Source organism: Mastacembelus armatus, chromosome 22, assembly GCF_900324485.2.
Source record: "Mastacembelus armatus chromosome 22, fMasArm1.2, whole genome shotgun sequence".
NCBI lineage: Eukaryota > Metazoa > Chordata > Actinopteri > Synbranchiformes > Mastacembelidae > Mastacembelus > Mastacembelus armatus.
Window position 1 is genome coordinate 13,884,704 of NC_046654.1, and position 21,726 is coordinate 13,906,429.

The 21,726-nt window shown below is 41.1% G+C and overlaps 4 protein-coding genes across 9 annotated transcripts in view; 2 read left to right on the forward strand and 2 right to left on the reverse strand.

Annotated features, from left to right (window-relative positions):
• Positions 1–4,269, reverse strand: part of LOC113125806 (connector enhancer of kinase suppressor of ras 3) — a 42,585-nt gene extending 38,316 nt beyond the window's left edge. Inside the window, exon 1 of the mRNA XM_026299433.2 lies at positions 4,044–4,269. Coding sequence (XP_026155218.2) covers positions 4,044–4,095 — 52 coding nt within the window. The 5' untranslated portion in view covers positions 4,096–4,269. The remainder of the gene's footprint in view (positions 1–4,043) is intronic.
• Positions 4,270–6,737: 2,468 nt separating this feature from the next.
• qpct (glutaminyl-peptide cyclotransferase) lies at positions 6,738–13,158 on the reverse strand. The gene is made up of 7 exons (XM_026309712.2): positions 13,013–13,158; positions 10,674–10,820; positions 10,114–10,395; positions 8,709–8,876; positions 8,303–8,402; positions 7,831–7,947; positions 6,738–7,748 (listed from the first exon to the last, which is right to left on the reverse strand). Exons 1-7 carry the CDS (start codon positions 13,133–13,135, stop codon positions 7,567–7,569), a joined length of 1,119 nt encoding a protein of 372 aa, XP_026165497.1. The 5' UTR covers positions 13,136–13,158; the 3' UTR covers positions 6,738–7,566.
• Positions 13,159–13,749: 591 nt separating this feature from the next.
• mocs3 (molybdenum cofactor synthesis 3) lies at positions 13,750–19,987 on the forward strand. 3 transcript variants are annotated; one of them, XR_003295851.1, is made up of 13 exons: positions 13,750–13,969; positions 14,677–14,809; positions 14,921–15,013; positions 15,972–16,092; positions 16,709–16,783; positions 17,021–17,138; positions 17,220–17,328; positions 17,411–17,473; positions 17,905–18,068; positions 18,272–18,319; positions 18,894–19,007; positions 19,105–19,212; positions 19,779–19,908. XR_003295851.1 is itself a non-coding variant. In XM_026309693.1 (13 exons), exons 1-13 carry the CDS (start codon positions 13,877–13,879, stop codon positions 19,934–19,936), a joined length of 1,380 nt encoding a protein of 459 aa, XP_026165478.1. In that variant the 5' UTR covers positions 13,750–13,876; the 3' UTR covers positions 19,937–19,987. The 3 variants fall into 3 exon arrangements, 2 of the variants coding, with proteins under 2 accessions (XP_026165478.1, XP_026165469.1); XM_026309693.1 differs by having other exon boundaries at positions 18,894–18,990; positions 19,779–19,987; XM_026309684.1 differs by having other exon boundaries at positions 18,894–19,212; positions 19,779–19,987.
• Positions 19,988–20,606: 619 nt separating this feature from the next.
• prkd3 (protein kinase D3) overlaps positions 20,607–21,726 on the forward strand; it is a 31,981-nt gene continuing 30,861 nt past the window's right edge. For 2 of the 4 annotated variants that reach the window (XM_026302359.2, XM_026302349.2), the window contains exon 1: positions 20,609–20,975. The gene's annotated coding sequence lies outside the window, so the exon portion shown is untranslated. Of the gene's footprint in view, positions 20,976–21,726 lie in introns of all 4 variants that reach the window. The other 2 variants (XM_026302372.1, XM_026302361.1) reach the window with 2 other exon arrangements.

Here is a 21,726-nt window from a genome sequence, read left to right on the forward strand (position 1 = left end):
TGACTGAAAACGTGACTTGGTTTGTTTTGGTCTCCTCATCACTAGAACAGTGACATTAACTATTGATGGTTTCTCTACACGCTCCCATATGTTGGAGCTCCTGAGGGTAAATGGCCAGGACGCCAGGCCATGAGAGAAACAGGCCTTGTTGGGGCCAACAGGAATGAAACCATGACAATCTCTTTCAGTCCTCTCTCCCCAGGGGGAATCCTCTTACAGCACTTCCCCTGAACTCTAAAGGCCATTTCTGATGGAAACGTAACACAGCTATCTCCACATCAATGGAACAAATGGATGGAGTTTAAAAACTGAGGGGTTTAATAAATGGAAACTGGTAAAAGACAAAGAGACAAAGACAGCAACTTGACTTTAGAGGAAGAATAACTTTATGTTAAATAAATGATTTTACTTCCTTGTATACATGAGGCCATTAGAAGGGGCATACAGACTTCCACTGTTCTGAGGCCTATGACCTCCACCTGTCTAATAGAGCCAGCACTAAAACAGAGGCAGTCGCTGCCTGAATAAGGGTGGGCTGTCTGCACAATGTCTGTTCACACTCCAGTTTAGGAAGTTTCCGTTTTAACCTGATAAGGATCATGAGCCATCATTGCCTACACCTCGCTATCATCTCTGTAGATAAGGCTGCCGAAGGTGCCCATCAGTGGAGTCATTTACCATGTGCAGACTCAGAAACAAACCTGTTATTTTTCCAAGCACACACTCGGTCAAAGACAAAAGCACATCCAGCACGTTTGTCACCTCTCTGACAAGCTAATTATCTTCTTGGCACCTTGGTGATACTTGAGAGTAGGAAAACAGGCACACACAGACTATTATTACTAATCTGGTGCTTCCATCTGCATAAAATCACATGGAATAACAAACACATGTTAAACTTGCATTAACCCCTTTATATAACTTGTATAGTTATAATGGACGTTCACACACATCTGCAACTGTAGCTCCATACACGTTACTGATAAGCTAACAGAGCCAGGCCTTTTATAGATGTGTGGCAAGCAGGGATGTTTGGTATGAAAGCGAGAAGATAGATGTGGGCCACTGGATCAGCAGGAGTTTAATCATGACCTCATGCTCAAAAATAAACCCACTGCTGAAGTTCACGTGCCTAATCCATTTCCAGACACAGGGCTTTGAAATTTGATCAGCCAGTATTTAAGGATAGAAAATATTGGACAATTTCCATTGTGTATTGAACTGCAAAGTCTGGACTTGTTTAAAGAACTGGATGAGTCAGACAATAGTAGTGCATGTTTGCATGTCTGGGACGCCTTGTTAAAACCTGGCAGCATACATTCACCTGTACCTACAAGGTGGAAAAGTGAAGAGGGGAAAAAAGAAACTGTGTTTGATAAATGAGATGCTATTCAGCTGAGTTAGAGCTAAACATTGCCTGACGGCAGCCCATCTCAACAGAGGCTCTTGTGGATTCAGTACTATATTTGGAAAATGACTTGCAGCATATGACTTAAACATTTGACTCTGTAAATATGGATATGTGGGTCACTTTATTAATGTCACTGGATACAGCTCTTCAAATCCAACCCAAACCATGCACTTGATTCCGTTTCAAGCGTGTCACAAAAAAAAAAATGTTATTCATTAATGGAAAACATATTGTGTCATGCCATCTATACTGTCATTAGAAAAGTCCACCCCCCCCCCCCAGGGCAAGTAATCCCACACACGACATGTGGCGTAGTAATCACATGACACCGTAGGTCCAGCTGAAAGATCAGATCTTGTGGGGAAGAAAGAAAGAGCGCTTCAGGGCATCTCCAGTCGCCAAACAAAACACAACAGTGCTTACAGTGAAAGAATCAAAAAACCCTTTCACTCACAATAAACATCAGCCACCACTACTTTATCTCCTAGAACAATGCAAGTGATTAACAACTGGCTCAATACACAAAACAGTTCCTGTCCTGCTGAGGAAAACAACCAGAGGCAAACGGGAGCAAAGCTCTACACACAGTGCTTTCTTGGGAATTTAATTTGACTTCTTTCATACAGACACAGTAGCTCTGGAAACTCCTGTATTTACCTTTGGTGCGAATAGGCCATGACCTTGCTCTCAACAAAGGTTTTACTTTGGTCAGTGCCACTTGTCTTTGATATTAAAGGTTCACACAAGTAACTCTCCAGTCATCAGTGGTTACATGCTGTGTACTATAAAGCAGCCACTGAAGGCCAACTCAAGATCTTGTCTTTTCCATGAATACTGCTACTGGCCTCTGGTCCTTGTACTCAGAGTAACAGTTAATAAAGCTTTATGAAATAAGGAAAATGCTCTTGTTAAGGAGAACTCAGGGTGTGTTATTTTTATGTTACGTTGCAAGCCAGAGTTTCACCTAAAAAAACTGTTATGCACAGAGACTTGATTGAGGCTGACGTCAGGCCAATCAGTGATCTATGGGAGGTGGTTTAGACAATGGAGACAACAAACAGTGCTGAAGTTTGGAGTTTTTGTTGAGGGCTTTGATTGTTTTGTGGCTCCGCCTGCAGATCCAAGTGCTTGCAAAGCAAATGTACTTTAAAATCCATAGACCACATCTATCAAATGACTATTCAGCCTTAATACACCACAGTGACAACAGCTACATGTCAGGGCTGATTCTGCAAGGCTGCATCGACCAGTTTGTTGAATCTCCAGTGTAAAACAGCACTCCACAGGACAACGCAACATTTCCCCATGACCAGTCATTTGGTATGAACTGTCAAACATAAGATGACCCAGTGTTGAACATCCCACAGTCATGCATCGGCTTTGTCTGTTAAGTATATATATGAAATGTTCCCACGAACAGCCTCGGGTTGTTTCACAGGTCTGATCTGATCCAAAATGGTTAACGCCTGAAGAGACAACCGCTGAGTCTGACTGTCAGGAGACCGACGACAATGGGGCCTGTGTAGACAACTAATCCCCCATCCATGTGTGCACCGGCCAGGCTCTTTTCACTTGATACACAGAAACTAACCCCTCCACAATCCCCTTTAGCCCCCAATTACAGATGAGCACTGGCAGGCATGCCTCAATCAGCAGTTACTTGCACCACAACACTGTAATGACAAAAGAGCTAATTACACTGTTAGAAGGGAAATCACCTATGGCTTGTTTTGGGAAAATGTTCTTGACAAAAAAAAAAAAAGCAAAGACAAACAGCCGCAGGGCATATAAACAGTCCATTACTGCTCTGCGGTATGAAGTACACGCTCTCCACTGTGTAGCTGTTCGAAACTATTCCCATCCATAATTCACATAGCTTCTGGTGTCCCTCAGACATACCTGTGCTGTGACCAAACTCAGTGTGTAATGATGTCACCACCATAGCAGGCATTGCTCTCTGACTGAAGCAGCTATGAGCTTTATGCTGTCAGAGCCCAGAAAACACTAAACACACCTCTGATCTTTGAATTTGGTCCTGAGAAGAGCCGAGTTTGCAACATCAGGGCAGTGAATTCAAAGCTGACACCAACATTAAAATGAGTACTAGTTACACATCAGTATTACTTTATTCAAACAAAGGCTGTGTTGAGTACATAAACAATAGAAATACTGGCTATAGTGCTCACTGTGCTGTTCTGACTGCTATTTCTTCTTTTAACTAGTTGCGCTGGAAAACCAAACTGCTTTTACACTAAAGACACTGGAGCAAATAAAACTTTGAGGTTTTTAGGATTTCTGACAGTAACATGTTTGAAAACATTTCGTTAAACTAACCTACAATATACTGTTGAAGTATGAGTGAAAAGGTTTAACTCAGCAACACCGCCGAGTGACACCGCTCAGCTTGGCAGCAGCTGGAAGTGAGAGTAAAGGAAAACGCAGTCCCATTGTTAAGCGCTTCAGTGGAGGTATGTTGTCACACAGGAGCAGTTTCTATGAAACTAGTTGTGGAGATAAGCGAGAGGCTGCTCCGAGTTGACTCGGACCGCAGTGATGTCGCTAATACTCTACTTTGTTTTGTTGTTAAAAAAAAACAAACAAACTACACAATGACAAAGTGCTCCAAACTCACCTTTCATCCAGTCGACAACTTGCTTTGGCGTCCACTTCGTTATCGGCTCCATGGCTTCTTTAACACAGTCTCAGATAAATTAAAAATAATAATAAAATAAACTGCCTAAAACTGTCCAGGCTGAATGTTTTAAATACAAAAAGTGTGTCACATTCTTTCTAAAACAGCGTCTGTTTGTGTTCACGCACTAAACAACTCTGTACACGCATGACTGGAGGCTGCACTGAAATCCCCCACAGCTCCTCACCGCCAGGTCCTGGATCACTGCTGCCTTCACGAGCTGCCGGGAAAACCCGGAAAAATAGCCACTTCATCTAAAGCGGCTGTGATTTCACGGTCGATGTTCTTTTCATTGTTGTTCATATTTTTATTGGAATGGTTGCATATGGCTATTTTGACAATTGTACATGCTTAGCGTAACTAATTGAAACAATGACACATGCTGCCTTTTCCACAAAAGCAAGTCTGTTTCGATTGATTTTGTGATATGTCTACTACTAATTATTTCTTCTGGAAACCACAGTCTCTTGTGTTTACCCCATCGGGACATTGAAACAGGATTTTACAGAGAGCACCTGAATGTATCGCATGATGTAGGTAGTTTCTGTGCGTTCACCGCTCGCATTTGAAACCAGAGGCGTGTACATCCTGAAAAAAAAAAAGCTATACACAAACACACGTCTTACTGTAAGCCTGTCATCACGAAATCAGTTACAAGAAGTGTAAGGCAATATTTTTGCGTAATTTATAACATCTCAGATTCTAATTACCGTAATTAGTTGTGTCATTAATTAGTTAGACATTATTAGGGTGTTAATAGCTTTTATTAGATTATGCTCCCTCATATCCACACAGCCACCTAAGGAAAAAAAGAAAAAACTGCGGGCCTCCTACTACACTAACATAAAACTGAATGTGGCTCACTACCGCTCTCTGTTGGTAAGTGGCTCCTGTGGCCTACAGGGATCCCCACACCTGCTGAGAAAAAGACTTCACATTGTCTGCAGACTAATTAAATAACTGATGGGACTGCTCCAACAGCAGAATCACAAGCTTCAACAGCAACTGATCAGCTTTTACAATATGATTTTGCAGCAGGAACAATGAAGGCCACCTTTAAAACTTTGATTATTGTGTGAAATATGGAGACAGCACAGTTGCACAAACCTGGTTCACGCTGCAGTTTTAAAAAAATCATAACACATGTCATTTTGTAAGATTATTAAAAATATTAAGTATGTTTGAAGATCGACAATGTAATTGGACATAAAGAATAGAAATAGTGGCTATAGTGCTCACTGTGCTGTTCTGACTGTTATTAAACTTAATTAGATATGTGTTTATACAAAACTCATTTCTTTATTAGTGTATCACACACACTGTTGTTAGGTGTTAGAATTTTTACTGCACTTTATAAGGTGTTGTGTATTTACAGTGCATGAACATAAATGAGTGGTGGAAGACTAGCATTGACAGTACACTAGGGTCAAGTGTTTTAATTGTGGCTTCTATTAACATTACAGACATGTCAGTCAGGATAGAGGTGAGCTTATGTAGGACATATCATGTATCCAGCTTGCTAATATAGCACACAATGAATTAGCTATTAATATTTGAATTGATATTTAGTTTGAATGTAGGTTTTAGGTATATGCTTTGATTTTTGCATTTACATAATTATGGATTTTGACACCAGGATCTTTGGCAACTGCCTTAATGTTTTCAACCAATCTGAAACACCTTTCGTGGGAGAGTTCCAGCCCTGCCCATTAATCCACTACTGTACAGCTGGAAGCTGTTGTACACACTGTAATCAGCTGCAGATTAAAGCTCAGCTCTTATTAAAGTTGGACATGCATCAATATGCTGTCAGGCAAACACGCACTGAAAGCCACAGTATAGTGTTATTCAGCTATTTGTTCTGCTTCTCACCTTTTTTCCTTGTTGAAACATGCAGGTTTCCCTGCTGGTTGGTCTGACGCAAGAAATATCTTGAAGCAATTTCTTTAGATTAAAGTTAATTAAGGTAATTCTTAATAACTAAAATCATACAAACTGATGTTCTCCAGGAGTAATTTTGGTGATGAATGATAGGTAGGTTGCCTGTGTTTAGCCTGCAGAGAAAAGCTATTTCACACAAAATAACACTCACACCCAAACAGTGTTTCTATAAAGTAGGACACTAAAGTTTTACAATTATAAGTCAAGTGGAGCATGAAAACACTTGATTTGTTAACTTTCCCTGAATATGTTAGACCATACAACATAGCACATAGTTGCTTTACTGCCTCTGAAGTAGATATGCTTTTAAATCTCATTCAACACAATATACAGTGTGTTGGTGTGTACTGTTGCCAAGCATTTTAAACATTGCTGACTGCACAGGTGGGGGAGACAGAGCCATATTCAGTTCTCATGGGAGTGGGCTGGATTGGCCTGGTGTGGAATTCTGGGAAGGCCCACCCAGATAAGATTAAGTGAATCGAGGGAATTGCTGTTAAAGTGAGGGATGGAGGTGGTGTTTGGCCTGCTAAGGAAGAGAAGGCCCAAGCTTCTTTTTCTTGGCTGGTTAAAGTTCACAGTTATATCACTGTTCTTCATCATGATAACAAATGATCATGGCAGGATCAACCTCTTTATCCACTGCCTCCATAACAGTAACATTAAAATAAAGAATTGAACAGATAGGCAAACTTTGCATGATCTCTGTATTTATTACAGCCTCAAAATACAGGAAGTCCAGATTTGGCATTGTTTATTATTCTAGGATCTACATTAAAATTGGGATAATAATGTCAAATAAACATTTAAAAGACAGGAAGTTGTCTACTTCACTATCTAAGATGACAGGATATGAAGGGCAAAAGTTGTTGCAATAATACAAAAAAACTCACTTCCTGCCACCATAAGGTTTCCTCTCTAAACACTGAACAAATTTTTCCTGTATGAGAGGAAATGTCACACACCCTGTAGCTACTCGGTACTGTGTGATGCTGTCTCATGTGTTGCCATACACAGCACAGCACTACACTCACAACACACACACACACACACACACACATATATATAACATATATGTATATTCATATGTACATATATATATTAAAACATTTAAGCTTGCTCTTAGTATTTATTCGTCTCTCTATCTCTTTTGATTCAAGTAGAACACTAAAATGCCTCCTCACAGTATAAATGAGGGGTTTAGGCTGATATAAAGAGAGCAGTGTAGTAAACACACAGAAGATCCTGTGTGTTGATGCCTGGGACTCAAGGGAAAGATGAAGCCATGAAGTCTTAAAATCTCGCATAGACTCCTCAGGAAAGACTATATTATTATTATATTAACAAAAGACAAAATATAAACTTAGAAAAAGCTTTAGAATTTGATTTTAAAATAAATAAATGCACTTACATCTCTAAACATATTCTCTACGTAAAATGTTGTCTGGAAATGGCCTATGCAATGGATTTTCAGAATTTAGTATGGTGAAACATTAAAAACAGAGTTACTGAGTTGTGAGTTTTACAAATCATCCTGTGGGCTTGAAGGGGTGGCTGGTCTGGCGTTGAGGTACTCTAGAACAAAGATCTGCAGGATCTTGTTAAGGTTCTGAATTGCGGAACGATCCAGATTCTGCTCGTTGTCATCAAACGTGTGCCACACTGACGGGAAGGGGGACGGGATAAGGTGAAGGACACGGACACCTGAGAGAAGCACAGGATGAGGATAAACTTATGGATCTAACAAAATTTGTGTAATCATTTTTGTGTCGGTTTTTGTGAATACCTCTGTTTAGGAACGGTATATGATCATCTTGTATCTGTCCAACAGGTCGATCAGGCCAGAAATACTGCACGCTGTTAGGATGGTCCACCAGCTGGTTCATGGAGTGTAGACGTTGTTCTTAGGAAACACAAGGCAGGAGAATGAATGTGTAGGTTCAGTTTAAAGAAAACAGGTGTTATACTTCAATTAGCTGATTAGTTTCATCAGAACCACATTAACATAATGTGATAATCTGATGGAGAAAATTCATGGTCTTTAATGTTCCCCAAGAAATTTTGTCTAAACAAACATAATAACGTCACTGTCAGCACAGAAGCCATGTTGGCATCCATACAATCACGACTGTACCATGACTAATATATTGATGAATAATAATCAAAGTGTCTCATAGCTGACTCATGAACTGACTCACTTTCCAAAGTAAACAAACCTACATATTGTTGCAATAATAGCAAAATACTGGCTCACTCACCGATGTTTTGCAGTCGGGAGAGCCAGTGCACTGTGCTGGGGAACTGGTTGCCGAAGGAAGGGGTAGGAGCCCCGAGCAGGTCCAACAACACAAACAGATCCTGAGGAAGAGATGGGGAGGAGAGAACAGAGCTGGTGAACATCCCATAATAATACCTCAGAGTGCCTGTTTTGAGGTTCCACGGTGCAGCATACATCACACAAAACACACCCACCTCTCTGTTCACATGCATGCACACACACTTGCACACCTAAGACATGCCCATCCCTTGTTAAGATGTCAGTGGGGGGGGGGGTATCAGGGCTAAGAAGATTGAAATTGATGTGGGCTAAAAAAAGTGTGATCTTGATGGTGATTTCGTGATTATGCTTTATGAAGAGAAAGGGTGAGTAGAACTGATGCGTACTATGCCGTGTAGTTGGTTGGTGTTTGTGGCTCCAGGGGGGTGTGGGGTGTTTGCCATCTTCTGGGCCAGGTGGCGAGAGCCATACAGGGAGTCTGTAGAGGTCCACTGGAAAAGAGCCTCCTCACCATCGAAGAAGATCAGCTGCAGGGTCAGGTTAGGACTGGAGCTCTACCAGAGGAGGTACAATGAAAATATTGTAGTCATCACGTTATAGTTTCCATTTAAAGAGTTTTTCTGCCCTCTAGTGGTTTTGAGATGACAATACAGTTTTATCTTAAATATATATTTCATTAAGAATTGTTCCCCTGCCAAACAAGATGCTTTTGTAGTTTACAATTTATTCTTTGTGATCAGTCAACTATGATACGGATTTATACTACAAATCCATTCACTATCCATTAGTGAATGGATTTGTATTCAGTGTGATTCCTAAGCCCACAGTGATCTCTGTGACAGACAGCTGAGTCTGATAAACATGTCTCCTGGCTGAGCGCTCCCTGCCACAGCTCCTGTCACTGTCTGTCCAGTAGAAAGGCATCGGAGCTCAACTGTGAAATAGGAAAAGGGCAGATGAGCAAGCTGCATGAATACAAAGTGTGTTCCTTATCGCTCACTTGTGCATTCAACAGTTATGTCACTATCGGCTGCAAAGTTGTGGTAATTTCCATACAACAGAAGCAGTAGTCTCTAATCGATAGACTCAAAAGACAAAATGTATTACTTATGTAGCCATATTATTCCCCTGTACCAGAGACTTCCATTTTTGTCCATAACGGATTTTGAAAAAATTTGCTGCACTTTTGGACCACATCAATAACAAGCACCATCCTGGTGTGAAGCTAGTCCATACTCCATAGTACACCAAATGTGTGCTAATCCGCAGCTGGAAATAGTCCAAAACAACTGTACAATGCCCTAAAATTCCTTGCCCTAAAAAAATAAATGATTATACAACCTGTCTTTTCATGGGAATTGTTGACAAAAAGAAAACAACAGAATAACACAGGCTTTATTTTTAAGTGATCACACTATATTTGCGTCACAGCACTGGTAAAAATGTGTTGTCAGTACCATCTTCTTTCCTCGTACCAGCTTGAAGTGGGATTGTTTCTCCTCTTTCAGGAATGTGAAAAACATCCACAATGCTGCTCATCCAGTTCTAAGAACTGGTCTAGCCTGACACTTTTGGCCAACATTTTCTAGAACTTCCTATTATTGGTTTTGTTGAATGACTCTGCTATGATTCGTGGCCACAGATCAGTGCTGATCTTAACCACACAAAAACTAATACACCCTCACAAATGTCCTGAGTATAACTGAAAAGACCACTTAACACACACCGGAGGGATTTAGGTGCCTGCACATAAATGTTGGTATGACTTTAGATCACACGCTAGGGCACTACCTTTTGAGCTTTCAGTTCTTCCTTCAGGGCTTGGGCCAGCTCCAACATCATGGCACAGGGAACAGCAGAATCAGTGGCACCTTGGAACTCCCTCCCGTGCCACTGTGGTGGGTAGTATTTGGAGTCATAGTGACAGGCCAGGACCAGGCGGCGCTTGGCTGATGGGTTGAGGGTGGCAATTACGTTGGTGAAGGGCAAGGTGCCATAGGGTGTTTGTGAGATAAACCTATCCTCCATCACTTCCCAGCCTGCTCCCAGGGATGTGAGTGATGTTTTGATAAGCTAAACACACACACAGAGTAATGAACATTAAATTTGCACCTCACTTTATCATCACTACTACCTCACTTTAGCTGACCCAAGTCTGTGGTAACTAATATTGTGAAAAACCAGAGTCTGATATTAGCCTGTTGTGTCTCTGTTTCTTTAAAAATAAAACAGTATTTTCTGTATTGATGCTAAAACAACAGAAGGCAGGACAGAAAATGTGGATAAATCACACACAGGAGTAAACCAGTGCATTATCAGCTGATATATAACTGTGTAAATAATAAACTCACCTCCTGCACAGCATGGCTGCCTGCAGAGCCTGGGTACCTGGTAACCAGCAGTGGCCTCAGATATGTCTGCCACATCTGCTCCACGTCAGAGTGAGACAGGGCTGTCAGGGTCTCATTCTGGGTGAGTGTGACAGCTTGGTGCCTGAACTGGACAGAACCAGGGAAAAGAACCAAGGTAATGCAAAATGGATAACTTCATTAACATTTGGGTAGAAAATAAAACTGTACAGAAGAACATAATATGGATAGAAGGTACTGAGATCAGATCACTGTCTTCAGATGCAATGTTCCAAGAACGTCACGCAGAACATTATTAAGCAATGTCTGCCTCTATTTTGAGTCATTGTCTGCCATGGCATAGTTTCAGATCAGCAGCATTATGATGCCCATAATTTGAGCAACAGTGTGGATGACACATTGGATACAAACCACTGATGTTATTGGGTTACAACATTTAGTTCTTCCTCTGTCATTACTGGAAACCACTCTGCCAACATGGGAGTTTTTTGATTTTAATATAGGAACAAACGATTATTCAGAGTTACAGTAATGTCACCTAACTAAACAACAAAATATACAAACATACAGCATGTTAACCTAAAAGCAACAATTCACTGTGTTTGAGATGAGCTGTGAAGTTCACTCTAACACCTTCTGAGAGAGAGGCACAAGGGCCAATTAAAGCTGCGTCAATAGACATTGATTGAAATGCTTCAAATCCACACACGCTGTACTTCAGCGAAGCAGGGATCTAGTGAATAGAGAGGCAGAAAAGTGAAGGGTGCTTGTTACCATGCTTTTCCTCCCACTTGCTCCCACAAAGACAATCATAAAAACAGTAAATCAGCTGGTTTGTGCAACTGAAGGGACACAATATGATTTAGATTCAGTTTCAGGCTGCGAGCGTCACTTCGATGTGTGCTAAACTGCAGTCAAGGGTTAAAAAAACCTATTGATTCTCAGATCGCACAGCTCATTTTCATTTAGTCTCAAAGTTCACCTGCTGACAACCACTGTTGTCAACAAACTGCACCGACAGTGAGGATGGTGATCATGAGAGAAAGAGCTTGTGGTGAATACAGATCACAATCAAAGCCTGTTTGTCTGTTTCACACTGTGCTGTTCCTTCTAACAAAAAGTGCTCCAAGTAGACCTTAATTGGCCTGGTGGTGGAAATTACAAGCCTTTGGGGCTGTCAAATCCGTACAATTAGTTATTTTTATTCTCAGTTAATCTATTGATTAGTTTTTTTGACCAATCCAACAAATGTAAGACTGGTAAAAAACAACGCAGATCCCATTGTTGACACTTTTAAATGGCTCATTTGTCAGCTCAACAGCCCCAAACCCAAAGATATATAATTTAAAGTAACATTAAACAGGAAACAGCAAATAGTGATATATGAACAGATTTTACTACAGTTGTGTATGTTTGATGTTTTTCTTAATACATAACGGAAATGACTAAGTTCGGCACTGCTTAGGACATGTAAGTGTTCACAATGATTTAAAGTTTTAAGTGCCACTGGACATTTGTTTTTCCTCCTAGTTAGATTTTACTTTCGGCTCAGGGTGTTACACATTCCCTAAGCCTGTTCGTTGCATTAGGTTACCTTAAAAAACCTGTTCATAGTAGAAGTTGGACCCATACTGGCTGACTCATGCAACAATAATTACAGAGTAGCATGTGCACAGTACAAACGGTGTAATTACACGGCCTCACAGACTGAGTATAGTCGTCCAAAGAGCTTGGGCTCACTGAGGGTTAAAAGAGGGGTCCACTTAAAGACTATAAATACCAAGACCTGCAATTGGAGGATCAATGATGATGACTGTGCTACCATAGCAACTAGGGAGAGAGGAGAGGAGAAGAACATACAGTCAGTGATACCTTGCTTCATCTTGGGAGAATTACACAACAGTGCAGGGAAACAGTGCAGGGGATCATTGAATAACTGGGTTAAATGTATCATGATATGTGATATAATCACATATTATATATCACATGCTTAATTTGGGGACTTATTACTTTTCTCATAATGAATGTAACTTAAGTACTAAGATTGTGCATAGTAAAAAGACATGCACAACAAAATACAAACTGATGTTCTCCATCGAATAAATAAAAGAATAGTATTGATACATATAAAATGATAGTCACAATAGAGTTAACCATAACTGCAAGAATCATGTGAGTCTTGTCAAAATACAAAAACACTGTAAGTTTCTTCTTTTTTTTTTAATGGTTGCACTGGAGGCGATGTTCTGACTGTAAATGTACAGTTATGAATGTCTGGCAAACCGAGAAACAAGGTGAAGAAATCATTTGAATGTATTTACCTTTTCTTGAGTCCAGGGGATTCCATTGGTGCATTGGATGAATGTGACCCAGACGGCCACAGCGTTAAATAAACGCGTTATGGAGGCAGTGTGGCTTCGCTCGGTCATCGTTCTCCTCCACATTCCTGCGTCTCCTCTCTGAAAGCTTACAGATCATGTGAAAAGCAGGAGGGAGGACCCGAGGCTCTGTAACCCACAGCGCGTCACCGTACGCGCTACTGCAGCTTGTGTGTGTGTGCGCGCCTCACGGAACCACATGGGACCAGTAACTTGTGATCCCGTAGGCTGGTCCTTTGATCATTGTTCATTTAGATGGGATTGCCTTCAGATCACAAGACAGGTTATATCTGCTTAGTGATCACTGTTTAAACCACTAGGATTAAAAAAAGAAAGAAAGTCCACATGTGTTGGACAGGCCAGAATGTTTGGGTTATTGTAAATCATGGCATTAAATATTCGACAGAAGGTTACAAAAAAAAAAAAATCGACATTACATTGACTTCTTCCTCTTCAAAAAAAGTCCGACGTCATAAAATCCTAAGAAGCAGCCTAAATGTTAGTGTTATGAACTATTTTATATTGTACCTCTATGGCCATAACATGTTTGGATGCAAGCAGCCGTGTTTTGGAGCACAGTAGGAGAAAGAAATGTGCCCTCCACATTTAAAAAAAAAAAAGTTTAACTTACACCCCTGAAGTATACACCCAGCGCTTGGTACGTCACTTACCACGTGGCCAACCCGGAAGTATGCACACCACGCTTCACATGTCAACATCTTTCTGTCAGAGTTGTTTTGCGGCTAATTCAGCCTTCCAGTGTTTTTGTGGCTGAATCATTTTTGCTGTTTGGGCTTTCGGGCTGCGATGGCTCAGGACATGTGCAGCCTGAAGGCACAGCTCGAGGAGAAAGAGAAAGAGATCGCTGCTCTGAGGAGTAAATTGGCTCAGTTAGAAAAGGTACGAGAGTTTTACTGACGTCAATTCAATTTACAGCATGAGCTCCATAATCTCTTTGGCTTCTTTGTTAAACTGCTGATTTAGCAAACTTCTCTTACCCTGTGTCAGGACAGACCATAGGCAGCATGATTTAAACACAGCTGTACTCATCATCATCATCATCAGTATACCCAGTTATTCAATCATGCAGAATGATCACACAATACATGTGTGAATATCACATCACTGTTGTATCAAATACTGAAAATGCAGCATCACATGCACACAGACCTAAACAGTAGTAATTAGTAGAGTGCTTTGTATAGTCCAAGGTGTACATGCTTTTACACTAACAAAGAAAAAAAAAAGGGAGCAATCAAGGAAAAAGCACATGTACATGAGAGATCACGGATTGTCCTAAATAAATGTGGAAATTTCTAAAGCAAGCAAGCAGGAGAGCAATGAACTCATCAACACACATCTTAATGGTTAAAGGATATATATTAATCTAAGCATGCTAGACGCTGCTTAAATCCCTCCTTAACCCCAACCAGCTCCCTATGGCACACATACTATCTATGTGTGTAGAGAGACATGATGAACATAGATTATTATATCATAGAGGCAGATTGTTGGGGGCTGTGATACCACATGGATCAAAACTCCTGTAAGAACTTGTTTCTGTGGTTTGTGTAATCATGTCCATCCCGTGGTGTGTCACATATCAGAGCCACACCTCAGCACTGGAGCTGCATGACCAAGTGACCCCCCTTACCCCAGTGAAGACCAAACTGTCCCTCAGCAATGAGGACATCATGCGGTACAGCAGACAGCTCCTTCTGCCGGAGCTCGGTGTACAAGGTACAGATGGCTGCAGACAGTGTTATTCTGATATACAGCACAGCAAGCATTCTGTCTAGTGAGATCTATGGTTTGAGTGAATACAACAGAATGAATCTTGATTATCTACAGGTCAGCTAAACTTATCCAAGACCTCGGTGCTGATTGTGGGCTGTGGAGGGCTGGGCTGCCCACTGGCACAGTACCTTGCAGCAGCAGGCATCGGTAGGTCATTTTCTGCACAGCATGACCTTATGAAACACTAATCAAATCATTAACCCTTCTCTTATTCAATCAATGAATCAATCAAACGTTTATTTATATATCACTTTAATAACACTTCCTTGTTGACCAAAGTATTTTACAGCTAAAAAGCACAATGAAATTAAAGATAGTAAACACTGAGACAACATAAAATTAAGGTACAAAGATTCCAAGATTCTTTGCTCTTTCTCTCGTCAAGATTCACCCCAACATCAAATTTACCCTTTGGGACTTCCAGTAAAAACTGGTTGGATGGCATTAAAGATCTTGGTGGATCATACCATCCCAATAGATCACCAAGATACCCAGGTGCCAGACTGTGCAGGGCCCTCTGGCTATGAAATAAATATAAGGCTGAGATAAAATGTTGCAAAAGGTGTTTTTTTCATTAGCCAGGGTGTAAAATTAACAGTCTGGCTCACCTCCCAGGGCCTGGTTAATAAAAAATATACCTGTGGAGTAAAGATTTGCAACCATAATTATTAATTTACCTTTCACAGAGAAATATACAACACATTTTAATAGAGTTTAGGAAATAAAATTAGGTGCCTTATAAAAAAAATCACAGGGATGCAAAGAGCCCTAAGCTGAAAAACTGAAGGAAAAGGGCTGTAAAAGTCTGTATAGAGCCAGTGTAACATTAGCACACTGTGGGCAGAGTAATTGAAAGTATTCAGTGGTTAGCAGATGCAAAATTTGAAAATAGGCAACGCCCGAGAACTGTAGATAAAAACAAAAAAAGTAGCTGGCCAAATGCACTGAGTCAGCCTTTATGTTTGTTTTTTTTTGCCAGAAACATTCTTTGCTAAATCTGAACCCTGGTTGTAGACTTTAATGGTCATGGTTCACCACCATTACCAGCATTGACATTTATTCTAAAGCCTTTCTGACTGACCTGTTCGACCTTGTGTCGCCCCAGGGCGTCTGGGCCTGTTGGACTATGACGAGGTGGAGCTCAGTAACCTGCACAGACAGGTGCTTCATGGGGAGGAGAACCAGGGCCAGGCGAAAGCTCTGTCTGCTGCCTGTGCGGTCAGGAGGTACTGACTGAACAAACGCAGTGTTGAGCATTTCAGAAGAATACCTAAAACAGAGAAGTTTGATATCATTAGTAAAGTTGCAGTAACTGTGTTAATTAGAACATATTTCTGTTCTTTTTTTTTTAACCCTCTAGTCACTGTGTAATATTTGCTGGCGCTCTCCAGTCTCACCGCAGCTTATATTTGGTTGTGTTTTTCTCCCCAGTCTGCAAATATTGTGTAAACATGTTATTTTAGAGGCAGCTCTTTTTGGTGCCTTTCGCCCTCACAGTAGACCCACTGTGCACATACACACACACACACACACACACACACATTTAGCACACATTGTGGCCCAATAACCACAGGATGGCGACATTTCTTTGACTATAGCAAATAGTTTTTTGCTACTGTGTCACCCGTACACTACCACTCTCATCCTGCTTTTACTGTTAATTGTTTATTTAATGATATTTTCCACATGCATAATACAAGATTATTTCTTTATTTTTCTGATCGCTGAGAGACCCACAACAAGGCAGAGATGCCCTGATCTGTAGGATAGTTCATACAAATATAAACATGTTTGTATTCATTTTTGAGGAGCAGGAATTAATCGATGTGTCTGTGTCTCAAGGCTGAACTCAACAGTGGAGTGTATTCCCTACCACCTTCAGCTCTCATCGGAGAACGCCTTGCAACTCATTCAGCAGTATCCTCAACCTACATCTGTTACACAGACCAGCCACTGGATAAATCTTTCTCATGAATACGTTTTACAGCTGCCACCCACAAAGCTTTACGATTGGAGTCCTAAATTTAAAAAGCTTATGATTGCTTTTCATATGCGTGAAGAGAATTTTGAAAGCGTAAAAGAGACCATATAAAAATAAAGTCATATATTGAGAAAAACAGGTCATCTATAACACCTTGACCCTGCTGACCTCATATATGACATTGTGGCTGATTGTTCAGACAATGTGCCCACTCGTTACCTGGTGAATGACGCCTGCGTCCTCAGTGGCAAGCCTCTTGTGTCAGCGAGTGCCCTAAGAATGGAGGGACAGGTGAGGTAGAGAGGAGACCTCTGTTTGCCCTGAGTGAGGCCAGGCCTTTTGACTTTTCTAACATCATTTGTGTGTTTTTAGTTGGTGGTATATAACTACCATGGAGGACCCTGCTACAGATGTCTGTACCCAACACCGCCACCCCCAGAGACTGTGATTAACTGTTCTGATGGAGGGGTGTTAGGAGTGGGTGAGTCTCGAGTCTCCTTAAGGTGTCCAGGGTCCAGGAGCCGATGTGTCACTGATTGTAACATGTTCCACTTTTCTTGAAGTTCCAGGCATCATGGGCTGCTTCCAAGCTTTAGAAATTCTCAAGATTGCTTCAGGACAAGGCTGTATCCTTTGGTTTACCATTCTTAACTCCCACATTACATACAGTACCTTCTGTGGCTTTTTTGTTGCTTTTTGCCTAGTCATCAGGATGAATCAACAATGGAGTGCTGAAAGGGATGTCATTGTAGGAATGGGAAGGGTGTTTTGTGCCTGTTCTATAAAACAAAGCAAAAACAGAAATATTTCTGTCTGCGTTCTCTGAACTCTACTGACTACTCATTGTCTCATGAAGCTGCTGTGATTACAGTGTTCCTCATGCTAATATTGAGAGTCACATAGACTCAATCATGCCTCATGTTCCATATTATGACACTCATTCTGAAACCTGGTGCTTAATGCATGAGCCGGAGCAGGGTTGCTCTGTTGATTTTCTGAATCAAACTGCATGGTTATACCTATAACAGTGTAGCCTTTCTTTGACTAGCTGTACCAGCTTCCTGCGGCCAACAACTGGTGATTTTCGATGCTCAAAGTGCCAGATTCAGGTCCATCAAGCTGAGGTCCAAACAGGCTGGCTGTGCAGTGTGTGGCGAGAACCCCAGCGTAACAAAGCTGGTGGACTATGAGAGTTTCTGTGGGTCCACTGCCACAGATAAGGTTGGTCAACAGAGACGAAACTGATGGGCTACCTCATTTTATGCGATCATACATTTTTACAAGAATGCTGCTTTTTGAAGTGATAAGAAGTGTTTCTTTCATTAGCTGGATTTTGCTTTTTAAGGTGCCACTTAGAAAGTACATGTAATTATCCTCTAATCAGAGGAAAATGCACTTATTGCCTGAATTTCCATGTGTTTCAGTGCCGCAAACTCAACCTCCTCTCCAGAGATCAGAGGATCACAGTACAGGTAGGGGATATATGCTCCAGAACGACTGACCGTTGCGTGACTCTCTGTATTTAGTCCTGTTTATTGTATGATTACTCACAATTTTCTCAGTTTTCATGTGCATTCATAAACTGATTACATCTCAGGGCTGACCCAGCCCCAAATGGGAAATGACTTAAAATGTGCCTGTAGATTTTCTATGGGAAAGAATAACATGTTCTGCTTGGCAATGAGAGCAGTGGTAGTGGATTGCATCTGTTTATATTTCTGCAGAATTGGCGCTTTCAAACCCGCTGAGTCATTAAGCACAGAGATGGGGATCATGATTGATTGGGCTGTAATCGAGATTGTGCAAGGGGCTCCAGCTAGAAACAGTTTTGTTTCCTGTGATTTAAGGAAAAGCATTTAAAATGTTCATATTACTCCACAAATACAAATCCAGGCAACATTTCGACATTTGCTGAGTAATTTTGGTTTCCCTCTTTAACTATAGATATAAATCAGTCATTTTCCAAAAAAATAAAGCTACACCTCTCTCACTAATTATCAAGTTGATAGTACATGTGCATTAAAGGCTGTTTTAATGTACTTTCAGGATTATAAAGCCATAATAGACAATGCAGAGCCCCATGTTTTGTTGGACGTGCGCCCTCTTGTGGAGGTGGATATATGCCATTTACCCTTCTCTCTCAGTATCCTTTCAGTGATGGTAGATATACAAAATCAGTGTCATTATGTCTTAAAAGTCTCTATTTATTTATGTTTGTCCCATTTCTGTGTGATTATCCTCTTTATATTGCCCCCAGACATTCCACTCTCAAGTTTAGAGGAGAGGAAGCTCGAACATGTACGATTACTTCAGGACAGAATCAGCCAATTGAAGGAGCAGCTGGCAGGTGACTGCCGTCCTCCAGGTAACACGTCAACGCATCATTTAATGTCTTGTTTGAAATGAACAGACACGGATGCCAATTGTGCATATTCACAGCACACCGTGTAGTGTCACAGTGCCGGACAAGACGCTTATCTCGGCTATTAACAGGTTAAAATGGGGTTGCTAGGTGACTTCTTTTCCAAAACAAGTATGGTCAACCTGAGCAGCTGGCCTGCTTTAGAGAAATTCATATTCACAGTGTTATTTTAGTGATGCTCTGGATGTTGTGTTGTCAACACAGCGAGTGAGGGAGCTAAATTTAGCTTTGTGGAGTTTTGTCTTTGTACTGCCTTCGCTCTTTATTAGATATTTGCTGTGTAAGCAAATCTTCATGATTTCACTGATTTACCTGTTTACACATCTAAAATTCAAACTCCTGATGCAGATTTTTGCTCCTTTGCTTCAACGTTGCTGTTTTACACGTGAAAAAGTAATTAATGTTAAGTGCGTTCAGGATAAGTTCATCTGTAAACTAAGGAGAATTTAGTTTACACTCTGTTTCAGTTTCACTTTGTTATCATGTTTCTGTCTGTGGTTTTCCTCCAGTGTATGTGATCTGTAAGCTGGGTAATGACTCTCAGAAGGCCGTGCAGGTTCTGGAGAAGATGAGCGGCTCAGAAATGGACAGCATCACAGTGAAAGACATCTGTGGAGGCCTCATGGCCTGGGCAAAAAGAATAGACCCCACATTTCCACAGTATTAATGCATTTAAAAAGGCTCTGCTCTTAATAAACTCTGCACTGCGTTTGTCATCTTTGCTGATTTTTTTTTTTTTTCATGTTTGTATGAGAACTGAGAATATTGTGTTTGGGTAAGTTGGCTCAAAAGTCTTTACGGTATTACAAAATGTCACCCGCTGAGTGTAACAATGAAGCAGTTCCTAAAATGCGTTGTGTAATCTACAGTGCATCAGAGAAAACATGAGCTGGCAGTCAGATAACAAGTAAGCATCCTTGCAAAATCAGGTCCCTCTTCCTGTTTTTTTTTTTCTGCCAAGTCTTAGAAGTTAAGTTTAATAAACAGATAGCCTCCCCATATTTAATTAACTTAATGTATCAGTCCTAAACAGAAGAAAAAAGTACTTTATTAATCCCCAAAAAACTCTAAAAATCAACCAAAGTAGTAGTTTGAGTAAATCAATGCATTTCTCTTATTCTGGTCATATATGTGTCAAGAGTCCTAAAGGACTCTGCCCCCCCATCCTTAAACCCTAATGTGCTTCCACAGATCTGGGTCGTGTAGAATAAAGTTTTTTTTTCTTGGCGTGACCAAGTTGAAATAACGGAAAAGAAACGCACATGCGCATTGGTTCGAGCTCCATCAGAGGCGCCATTGCTTCACAGGCTCTGTAGTTCGACTTTCCCTACCCACACATGGAAAGTCAGTTACGCAGAGAGAATAAAAAGACTCCAAACCCCAGAGACGGTCGCTGCTCTTTCTCTCGTCAAGCAGGGGGAGTAGCCACAGCTGGAAGGATAATAAGATGCGCACGAATTTACAATCTGGAATAAAAGATAAGAGAAAATAAATGGACGGCTCGGGTAGTGTCAGAGCGGGTGTATTGTGTGAAACTAAAGTTGCTATTTATTACACGGAAGCTACGACGCTGCGCTTTTGTGCGCGGCTTCCATAAAGTGCAGAATAATAAAAGTTCAGGCTCCGCTTTCCTCAGTTGATGGAGTTAGAAAGTTTCTTCAGCCCGCTCACAATGGAAAGAAAAGGGCCCTGCGCGCACTGCGGAGGTAAAGTATCACTTCAAGAAATCTTTCACTCGACGTTTGGTTGTTAACGAGCTTCTACGTAGACGCAGAGTTCAACTGCAACAAAGTGGCCTCTGAATGTGAAAATTCACGGCTTGTATAACTTGTTTTGTTGGCGTTCTCGACTGGGGTTATGTTCTGCCAGCGAGCCAATCGAAAGTGGGAGGGGTGCAGATGTTCTGAAGCCTTGATTCCAGATGTTTTGTCGCGTTTGAATTCTTATAGACAGAAACGACACGCGTTTACAACTCGGACGTGACTTTTACGGGATTATGTGATTGTTTTGTTTTGTTTTTTCCCCACGCATGGTCACGAAGGTCTGTTGTAGTAGCCTCATACACGTGTTCAGTTTCTCCGAAGTTAATGGTAAATACCAAGGAGGTTAATACTAATTGCATCATACACAAATGGTGCAGTCGTGGCTCCTATAAGGGGGGGGGGGGGGATCCAAGCTGATCCTGGGCTGGATCCTGCACACAGACAAACCGGTGCAGGGCAGCAGCAAAACACAACACCAGTGGAAATCAAGGAGAAACAAAAATGAAAAACCAAACAAACAACAAAACAAAAAGAAACGAGCAAAATCAAATATTGATGAAGATGTTTAATGACTGACTGGTGAGATCAGTCCCTGAGTGCTTTAACTGACAAGGTGTATAAATAAGCTGAAACATGTTTTTTCTAAATCAGTGTAAACTAGAGCTGATTGAGTCATACAACTGTCTGCTTTGCC